Here is an 11,145-nt window from a genome sequence, read left to right as displayed (position 1 = left end):
ATAGGTCACATAACAAAGCGATTTTTTTAAATGGAAAACCTTTATGAATTCTTTACAGAAACAAAAATTATTGTTGCTGCAGATAAACGACTTATATATTTCAAAATTGGTGACAAAAATAAACAAAACGATATAAAATAAAAAATATATCAGACAAAAAGTGAAATGTTGAAAAACTAACCTTTTGCCGGATTAACTGTTTTGTGGATAAAATATACGCCGGGCCAGCTAAAAATAGTTGTTTACAACAATAAAGAAACTCAAAAATGCAGATATATGGACAAATATAGTGTGCCACACAAGCTTTTTTCAATGTGACCCATCCTGCCCCTGTTGAGCTGGTAGAACAATATACATGTTTATTGTAAACTTTTGTAGTATATAACAGATATTGTTATCCTATGTGGTTTTACAAATGATAAGAGCACACAGAAAACATATTGCTATTTTTTATGCTGACGAAATATTGGATCTGCTTCACTTTGTATCGTTTCATGTATCGCGTAAGAAATGCAGCGATTTTACATTCAAATTTTTCTATCGAAAACAGGTAAAACATAAGTTACGAATTATGATGATTATGAAAGAATGTTACTTTAGGTACTATATGAAAAAATCGTTGGCTTGGATTAAGCTGAAACTTTCATGTTAATGCAACTGACCTATCTTGCCACGCGACCCGTCTTTCCCCACCTTACCCTATTTAAAAATCATTTTTGCTTCTATGATGCTAAATATAATTTACCATAAATAACTTGTACACAATTCTAGATAGAATTAACAAAAGGGCGAATGTCGCAAATGTAAACAAAACGGGTGAGAGTTATTTTTTGCTGGACCAGCATAGGAAAATCAACCCTCACTCGGTTTGTTTACGCTTGCGACATTCGCCCTTTTGTTAATTCTATCTTCAATTATTAAATCATGATTTTCGTTGCATTTTCCATTTCTACAAAAATTGGAAATGATTTACGATTATGGAGTGCTAGCTTTGATAAACAATGCTTATTTTAGCAATTAGCGAACAATTTTCTTGTTCAAACAGAATAAAAACTCGAAGAAATATGTTTTAAAAAAAATTATGCAAGACAATTGATGAAAAAATTCTACGCATATGGTGAAATCTCAATCGTTAGAGAGTTATTAAACATTTTCAATAATAATAATAATTTTCTTTATTAACGAGACTTTCAGCCATAGGCTGGTTCGTCTGAGCATGGGAACAGTATAATACGTTATTTAATACATAGCATATGTTCAATATTTTCACGTATTATTTATAATTGTAAATCTAATGTTAGAACCACCCTATATCAACTAAACTGATAACGGCGAGAGTCAGGGAACTCAGCTTTATCGCCTCTGATAATTGTAGTAGTAGATCGTTTGCGAGAGAAAAATCTATTAGTGTTCGAATAAGATCAAGATCAAGATCACTTTAGATCAGTAAGTTAGTTCCAATAAATCGTTCGACGTATCCAGTCGCATTTCTGTGTCAATAAAGTGTCGTTACTAAAGTTCCGCGGTTTTTACTGATCCCAAATTTACCAGCGACCGCAGGTCGAAGAAGTTTATTTTGTACATTGGTCCTTCGAGCCGGATCTCTAGAAGAACGAGACCGGTGGGACAGTAAACCGCGAGTGAAAAGTGCATGAACAATTGCGCTTGGCGTGCTATCAGCCATTGCATTTGGCTATTGTTTCCTGAGACAATCATCTGCATCTGGCTTTAGTGGCAGCGTGGCTGCATTACGTCGATCGGCACCCTACGGATTCGCTAGGACTGAGACAGGATCGGCCACACCGGGATTTTCTACACGGACACGGACGGAAAGATAAGTAGCAGGACAGGTTTGGTTGAGGTGGCGTTCTGAATGCACGATCAGACGCTCCCTGGTTAAGTGGTAAAATTGCATGTGGCTGAAATCCGATTCAATAAAATTGATAAAACTGCATTATCTGCGTTATATTTTCTATTAGAGAAGATTGGTCCGCTGAGTTGAGTATCTGAGGTTGGTTAATCGATTTTCCTAAGCTGGTTCACTTTGCAAAGGGTCTGATTGTCCGTGGGTTCTGTCAATTAATCGGTTTGCGAGTATATTCGGTCGGTCAAACGGTGTGTATTGTGAATAGTGCAGCGTGATTTCTTTACAAAATGGCCAGTAATGAGCTGCGGAAATTACTAAAGCAAGAACGCCAGATTCGGAGCATCATGGATGCCATGAAAGAGTTTCGGCAGAATTACAACGAAGTTCGCGATAAAAGTTCATTGCTAATTCGAATTAAAAAACTGGACGACGTGTATGAGCTGTTTTGTGAAGTGCGCATGCAAATCGAATTGATTATTGAGGATACGGATGGAAGTGAAGAATTCGTTGACCCAGATGAAACTGTGGATGCTCAAGCCCGCAAAATGGCGGCAAATAAGCACAAAAGAGACATGGACAATGCGCAGATTCTGAAAGAATTCATCAGTGAATATTTTGTGCTAAAGCAATCATTGGAAGACTTATTGTGCCCTTCGATGTTGAATCCCGCTGCTGGTCCTGCGCCGTCTATCAGCCAGCAACATTCTTCTGTGTCGATGATGCGGGTAAAGTTACCAGAATTGAAGCTGCCTACGTTCAGTGGAACTTTACGTGACTGGATCACATTTCGTGATACATTCAAGAATCTTATCACTGATAACGCTCATTTGTCGGAGATTGACAAACTCACATACCTCCGATCATCTTTGTCTGGAGAGGCTTTGCAAGAAATTGGATCGATTGAACTCACATCGGATAACTATTCGATAGCATGGAGCCAGCTTGAATCGCGGTACGAGAATAAAAAGCTTTTGGTGAAATCGCACCTTGATGCGCTGCTTTCGGTAGACCAAATGAAAAGGGAAACGTTCGAGTCTCTCAATCACCTGCTCAACGAGTTTGAAAAACACTTGCAAATATTAGGCAAACTTGGAGAGGAAACCGCGAATTGGAGCACTATTTTGGCACACATCCTGGCAAGTAAATTAGATGCCGCAACGTTGCGCCTTTGGGAAACCGAACATCGATCTCGAGAGGTCCCGACGTACACTAAAATGCTTCAGTTCCTAAAAAATCACTGCATTGTTCTGCAATCGGTTATACCAAAGAGTTGTCATCCATCCGATTCTAAAGGGTCACAACGGTCGTTCAGCAGCTATGCAGGAACACAAGTTGCTTGTCCTTTCTGTAGTGACGAAAAGCACTTTGGTTCACAATGTAAGAAGTTTAGATCGATGAAAGTGGAAGAGAGGAGGAATGCAGTGAAAAATAATCGATTGTGCTTCAACTGTTTATCCAGAGGTCATGGGTCAAAATCCTGTTCGCGAGGTTCCTGCCGGGTATGCGGACAACGACACCACACGATGCTGCACCTAAGCTCAAATCAGACTGATAACACATCTCCTGTTTCACAACCGACGCGACCGCAACCGACTCACGGGAACCCACACACGACACAGACACCAACAACCTCACGACCACAGACCCAAGCACACACTCAAACTCACCAGCAGGTACCTAATCAAAATACACAAAACGCACTTTCAATTCCAAGTTCAAGAACTCATGCTCAGACGCCACCCACCACAGACACAACCACAAACCACAATATTGTCCTCTCTGCTAACGAAACCAAGGCATCACGATCGGTATTACTTGCTACTGCACTCGTGATACTTGAAGATCATTTTGGGAACTCTATCCTAGCTAGAGCTCTGCTTGATAGCGGATCTCAGCTGTGCTTCATGTCAGAAAACATCTCTCAACGGCTGAAATTTAAACGGTCCAAGGAAACGCTTTCTATCAGTGGAATTGGACAAACCACGAAGAAATGCAAGCAATCTGTCGTGGCTCGCATTCGTTCCCGTGTATCCTGCTTTGCTGAGAAGGAAACATTTTACGTCATCCCACAAGTAACACAGAATTTGCCACTCGCAAGAATAGACACAAATGATCTCAATATTCCGGCCGATATAGCACTTGCAGACCCCCATTTCTTCGAGCCAGGCTCAATAGATTTACTCATTGGGGCAGAACTCTTCTACGACGTACTTTCGGCTGATAAATTTAAGCTAGGAGATAATGGTCCTACTCTGCAAAATAGTGCCTTTGGGTGGATTGTTTGCGGTCGTGTTTTGAATTGCACAAGCCATCAACCAGTTGTTGCCAGCGCGTGTGGTGACCGTTTGGACAACTTGATAACGAGATTTTGGGAACTAGAGATGTGTCGCTCCACTAGCATCCTTTCAATAGAAGAAGAAGCCTGCGAGACGTGGTTTGATCGTACAACTATCAGAGACACTCGTGGGAGATTCATCGTAGCATTGCCAAAGAAGGATCACCTTATATCTCGCCTCGGAGACTCAAAAAATACTGCACTCAAACGTTTCCTCGCACTGGAAAGGCGGCTGGCTGGCAACGATAAAATTAAACAAATGTACATCCAGTTTGTCGAAGAATACTTGAGCTTGGGCCACATGAGAGAAGTCACTGAGGATATAGAATCATCGGCTCAACAGTATTATATACCACATCACTGTGTACTCAAACCGGAAAGTTCGTCAACAAAATTGCGGGTTGTTTTCGATGCGTCGTGCTCTACTACCAGCGGAATTTCCCTCAATGATGCCTTAATGGTTGGTCCCACAGTTCAAGATGATCTGCTCTCGATCGTCATGCGCTTTAGGCTCCATCGATTTGCTATAGTCGCGGACATTGAAAAAATGTACCGCATGGTCCATGTTCAGCAGCGTGATTGGCAATTCCAGCGTATTTTCTGGAGGAGCAATCCTAACGAGTTCATTCGCATCTTTGAGCTTAAAACGGTTACGTATGGCACAGCATCTGCCCCATATTTGGCGACAAAATGCTTGAAACGACTGGCAAAGCTCGACGGTGGAACATTTCCGGATGCTGCGAAGGTATTAGCGGAAGATTTCTATGTGGATGATATGATGTCGGGCGTAGACAGCATCGAGGAAGGTGTGCAGCTGTGCGCTGAGATACAGAGACTGCTAAGCGGCGGCGGATTTACGCTCAGAAAATGGAGCTCGAATTGCCCCGCAGTCCTCGAGCGTATACCTAAAGACTACAAGGACGAACGGACTTGCTTTGAATTAGACGACTCAAGTGCGACAGTGAAAACTCTTGGACTTATTTGGGAACCGGGATCGGACTGTTTCAAATTCAAGGTTCCTGCCTGGAACCAATCTGATATTTGTAAACGAGTTGTAGTTTCGGATTTGGCACGAGTGTTCGATCCGCTTGGATAATTGTCGCAGCGAAAATTTTCGTCCAGTCTCTCTGGCAACAGAAAGTCACTTGGGACGATATACTCGCTACAAACCTGCAGTCGTTTTGGATCGAGTTTCGACGTAGCTTAGATCGCCTAGAAGATTTAAGAGTTCCGAGATGGCTAGCGTTCGGCAAGGACTGTCGTTCCATACAGCAACACGGTTTCTGTGACGCCTCTGAAAAGGCCTACGGGGCATGTATTTACTTACGATGTACACATTTCGATGGTAGTGTCACATCACGCCTGATTGCTGCAAAATCAAGAGTGGCGCCGATAGAGGACGTGAAAAGGCGAAAGAAGAAACTGTCGATCCCTAGGTTGGAGTTGTCCTCTGCGCTGGTACTTGCTCATCTACACGAGAAGGTCATAAAGAGTTTAAAATTAACAGTGCGAAGGTGGTTTTGGACAGACTCTGAAATTGTTCGGTACTGGCTAGCATCGAGTCCATCACGCTGGCAAATGTTTGTAGCAAACAGAGTGTCAGAAATCCAACACTCAACACGTGAAGGGAAGTGGAACCATGTTCCGGGTACAGAGAATCCAGCTGATGTCCTATCGCGTGGCACTGTTGCAGAACAATTACTAGAGAATCAACTTTGGTGGAATGGACCATCGTGGCTTGTACAGGATGAAAGCACATGGCCAATGGCAGATGATGTACCACTAACAAACTTCGATACCCGTTTCCTGGAAGAAAACACTGCCATATCGGTTGTAGCCAACATGGCTCCACCGAATGAAATTTTCAGTCTGCGATCGTCTCTCATGGACTTAGTAAAACTCACTGCTTGGTTACTCAGGTTCATACATAATAGTCGCCAAAAGAACCACAGCGATAGGCGGCAAGGAGCTCTAATGTTCGCCGAACGGGAAGCTGCGCTTATTCAGCTCGTGAAACTTGCTCAGCGGGAGCGTTTTGATCAGGACATCAAAGAATTACTGCGAAAAAATCAAGTGAAATCATCGTCTCGTCTCAATTCTCTCTGTCCGCGGCTACTGGATGGAGTAATTCGTGTCGGCGGCCGGCTCGCGAATGCACAAATCTCGTCAGGAAGAAAGCATCCAATTATTCTGGATAAGGATCATCCACTAACTACTCTTGTCATGCTCCATTACCACCATAAAATGCTTCATGCTGGCCAACAACTGCTTATTGCTAGCGTTCGAGATCGGTTTTGGCCTATTGGTGTTTGCAGTCTCGCTCGTCAAACTATTCACCGTTGTGTTACCTGTTTTAGGAACAAGCCAACCGTCCATGAACAATTAATGGCAGACCTGCCTTCAGAGCGTGTTACGCCAGCTCCACCTTTCCTGAGAGTCGGGGTCGATTATTGCGGACCGTTTCAGGTTGTGTATCCAAACCGAAGAGCAGTCCCGGTAAAATACTATGCCGCGATTTTCGTTTGCCTAGTGACCAAATCGGTTCACATTGAGACTGCTGCAGATTTCACGACGGCAGCATTCTTGGCGGCTTTCAGAAGGTTTGTTGCAAGGCGCGGCAAGCCGTCAGTTGTCATGTGCGACAACGGTTGTAACTTCGTTGGGGCTAGACGTGAACTAGACGAACTTCGACGAGTGTTTCTCGCTCAGCAGTCGAAGCAGACAATCGTATCAGAAGCAGCCGATGAAGGAATCGAGTTTAAGTTCATCCCAGCTAAATCCCCAAATTTCGGGGGCCTCTGGGAGGCCGCGGTGAAATCGATGAAGCAGCACCTTAGAAGAGCAATCGGAACGAAAACTCTAACACCAGACGAACTACAGACGGTACTTGTTCAGATTGAGGCCTGCTTAAACTCAAGGCCTCTCACACCTTTGAGTAACGACCCGGGAGACTTCGAAGCTCTAACGCCAGGGCATTTTTTAAGTCAACGCCCACTAACCGCAATTCCAGAACCATCACTACAGGAAGTTCCCGAGAATAGGCTATCTCGGTGGCAACGTACGCAGGATTTTCTGCAACGAATATGGCGAAAATGGTCTACACAATATCTGTCCGACCTCCACAATCGAACAAAGTGGACGAGACAGCGAAACAACTTGTTCGTCGGCACAATGGTCCTGGTCAAGGAAGACAATCTTCCTCCACTTAAATGGGCTCTAGGTCGAGTAACACATGTGACTAAAGGCGCTGATGGAAACATCCGGGTGGTCACAGTTAAGACCAAAGATGGCAGTTATACTAGGGCAATTAGCAAGATTTGCGTTTTGCCCATCCGTGACAACGATCAAATTGGTGTAGAAGGGAAGAATTAAAACTTCCCCAACGAAGGCGCGGTGTCGCCTGCGGGAGTCTCTTGGCTCCCGCGTGCCAGTTAAGTCTTTGTTTTTCAATAAATGTTCAAAAAGTCTAAGGAATGTTTCATCTCCCATAGCTTCGTCGTTCTCCGTCGTGCCAGGATGGGCACGACCTTCAAGATGTTCCACTACTGCTGCTTGTCAAGTCTACTCCCAATCAAATTGCTCGGATGAATACCCTTCACTCAACTCAGCTCACCATTATGATTTCCGAAACGATTCTGCGATGATGGCCACATCAATGAGTCGAACCACGTTATTATATTCGGTTGCTTTCAATTGTTAGGACTGGAGCATCTACAGCATTTTTGCCCAAGCAGCACTTGCAACATCTTCCATGTGGCTATTAAGTCTTGTTTAAATTGCAAAAAACTTCACCGGTTACAGTATTGAAACACGCAACAAATAAGCAACTTCATGTTATTAATATGTTGGATTCAGGTTATCCAATACTTATACTGGCTGTCACAAATATATTAGTCAATATCTAGTAACATGAAACTTCATCGCAACATCGTGTTATTATAATGCCATTGCTAAACAATAATGTCACATGATGTTGCATCATGTTGATTACGGCATATTGTTAAATAAAATGTAACCAAACAAATACAACCAATGTAACATCATATTCCGCCATATTTTTATGAAAAAATATTTTTCAACGAAGGAATGTTTTTATTTTAACAATAATTACACGAACATTCATCAGGAATCCATGACATTTACTAAAATATTATTTGATTACAGTATCTAGTTCGATTTTACACCGCATTTTTCCATCGTAAACGAATTCTTAATCTGGCTGGGTTAATTCTTTAAACTTGAAAATAAATAAATTAATAACTTTCACGAGGCGCATCAAATAATACAAAGCAAAATTATATTTTGCACGATAAATTTTGAATGGCATGGAGATTAGCTCATAATAGGCCCAAAAAACTAAAGTCGCATTAAGAATATTTATTAATGTAAATAATTTTCGTCTTGGAGCCCAGAGAGGAAATCCCGGTTCCCGCTAAACATAATTCGTGATGAAGTTGCTCATAATTGTTTGGTTTTTGTGCGAGGAAAAAAGAGAAGAAAGTATTTTTGTTTTTGTTTTCACGCAAGTTTTGACAACGCGGCATAGGATTTCGTGGGAGTGCGAACAGGCTTAAAATCTCTTTTAGTATCGTAGTCGCAAGTTTTCACAACGCGACATAGGATTTCGTGTGAGTGCGAACAGGCATAAAATCTCTTTTAGTATCGTAGTCGCGAATACCTGCTTGTATTTAGATAACGCGCATTGGTTTTTGTGCGAGAAAAAAAGAGAAGGATGTATTTTTGTTTATATTTTCACGCAAGTTTTGACAACGCGGCATAGGATTTCGTGGGAGTGCGTACAGGCTTAAAATCTCTTTTAGTATCGTAGTCGCGAATGGATAGATAACGCGCATTGATGTTCCATAAAACATCTGTGTAACAATTGGTTGCATATAGGCTCCACCTCTTGCGCTTTTTCAATCACATAACAGTTCGATAAAGGTAACTGATGCGAACTTTTACCATATTTGAATGTTTCAATTATAGTTGCGTAACCCTTCATGCAACAAATGGTGCTGCTTGGGTGGGAGCTTGGTATCAACGCAAGGACTACGATATTACGTCAATATCCATCCGAAAGTTTGCCGTTGCATCACCTTACGGGATCTACTGTTACTGCCGCGCAAGGCACTGGGTAGAGCGAGCTACTGCATCGCATACGTCGGAAGCTGCATTTCATCGGCGCTGGAGCGCCCGCGGAGGCGCGCAAGCCTCCGCTCCAGAGAAGTCTTTATTGATTTGTATTTTTCATGTAAAAAAGCGCCTCTCATCTGTTTCAGCAATGCATCAGGGCGGCCGGGGAGTGCACCCCCGAGGACTGTCATCATTATCCGAACTCTTCTATGGATACCGGTACCTGGCCGGTGTAACCATTCTACGAAAACGCAATCGCGTAAGGCTACACAGAGAGAGCATCCACAACAGCAGCAGAAATCACGAGACAGCAAGCAGGAGCATAGCAGCATACCTTCCAGCACGCAGATTGGAGAATTACGCAGGATTGTCACGAGTCACGCATTACATTACTGAAACACCATGTGTCATAACGTATTGTTCAACTTAAGTGTTTACATCGAATCTAAAAATAGTTAGTTATTATTAGAAATACCGCATATTTCTAAGGCGGCCGGTGATGTTCAATATTTTCACGTATTATTTATAATTGTAAATCTAATGTTAGAACCACCCTATATCAACTAAACTGATAACGGCGAGAGTCAGGGAACTCAGCTTTATCGCCTCTGATAATTGTAGTAGTAGATCGTTTGCGAGAGAAAAATCTATTAGTGTTCGAATAAGATCAAGATCAAGATCACTTTAGATCAGTAAGTTAGTTCCAATAAATCGTTCGACGTATCCAGTCGCATTTCTGTGTCAATAAAGTGTCGTTACTAAAGTTCCGCGGTTTTTACTGATCCCAAATTTACCAGCGACCGCAGGTCGAAGAAGTTTATTTTGTACAGCATAATATGTGTTTATATTTTGTTTTGTTGGTACGATGTTGCCTGTTAACGGGATTTTAGGTTACGTCGTAGAGTGTTACTTCCTTGAGGAAATTTAGTACACGAGTGGGTTGTTACTCAGCGCGTTTTGGATGTTGTTTGGGATGTCGTGGGATGTCCGCCCAAGCAACCAAAAGTTCGAATATTACTTGACACGCGAACTCGAAAGTTCATAATTAGTTCAGATTCAGTTCCGTGGAACTTTCTTGCTGATTAGTAGTGTATATCAAGTATACGTGGAACTAAATGCCTTAAGAAGTGCTGCGAGTACTTCATAGATACTTCAAAGCTATTAGGATGCTACATGAAGTTCTGAAGTAACTTTAGTTGCTAACAAGTTCTGCGTGCTGCTTTTTTGTTTATATTTCTGGTGATCAAACCAGCAGAACCTGAAACTATTGGAGATTAATTATTTTTATTTCACTTGAATAAATTTAATCCTCGCACATTTCTAATTACAAATATAAATTAGAATGTAATGCTCTTCATTATTGTGTTGTGTTGTGTAGCATATGCTGTCGGTATCTCACTACTATAGTTAATTGCCTGGTTCCAAATTTTATGTTCTATAATTAACTCGCGCTGCATAAAGCTGCTGCAAGTTCTAAAACGAACTTTTACTTAACAACTCATTGGCAAAATTCACATCGCTTGTATACGACAAAGGTGACGCAGTGGATCGGTATAGGTTTACAACGCGGAACACCCGGGTTCAAACCCAACAGCAGGCAAATGCAACGAATATAGAAGTTAGGTAGAAATATAAAAATAGAACATATAGAAGTGCTGCTAAATTTGTTTTTTCTTAGTTTTTGACAGTTTATTTCGAAGCTGCTTAGCGTTCTATGCAGTGGACCCAAGACAGCTTGAAAGTTCTGTTAATTACTTAAAAGTGACGCTGCTTAGCAAGTTATAGATTGATATACATAAAGCTGTTTAAC

The 11,145-nt window shown here is 42.0% G+C and overlaps 1 protein-coding gene across 1 annotated transcript; it reads left to right on the top strand.

Annotated features, from left to right (window-relative positions):
* Positions 1-2,154: 2,154 nt before the first annotated feature.
* On the top strand, positions 2,155-7,574 carry LOC128739927 (uncharacterized). Its single transcript, XM_053835429.1, has 2 exons — positions 2,155-5,245; positions 5,308-7,574. The coding sequence occupies exons 1-2, from the start codon at positions 2,155-2,157 to the stop codon at positions 7,572-7,574; spliced, it is 5,358 nt and encodes a 1,785-aa protein (XP_053691404.1).
* Positions 7,575-11,145: the final 3,571 nt, after the last annotated feature.

This window comes from Sabethes cyaneus, chromosome 3, assembly GCF_943734655.1.
Source record: "Sabethes cyaneus chromosome 3, idSabCyanKW18_F2, whole genome shotgun sequence".
Taxonomy (NCBI): Eukaryota; Metazoa; Arthropoda; class Insecta; order Diptera; family Culicidae; genus Sabethes; species Sabethes cyaneus.
Note: the sequence above shows the minus strand (reverse complement) of the source record. Positions and strands in the feature narration are given on the sequence as shown.

Excerpts from the sequence above, each read along its gene's own strand:
- LOC128739927 (XM_053835429.1), top strand. The coding sequence starts at position 2,155 with ATGGCCAGTAATGAGCTGCGGAAATTACTAAAGCAAGAACGCCAGATT. Across the intron at positions 5,246-5,307 it reads CTGGAACCAATCTGATATTT|CGAAAATTTTCGTCCAGTCT; the intron begins GTAAACGAGTTG and ends TAATTGTCGCAG.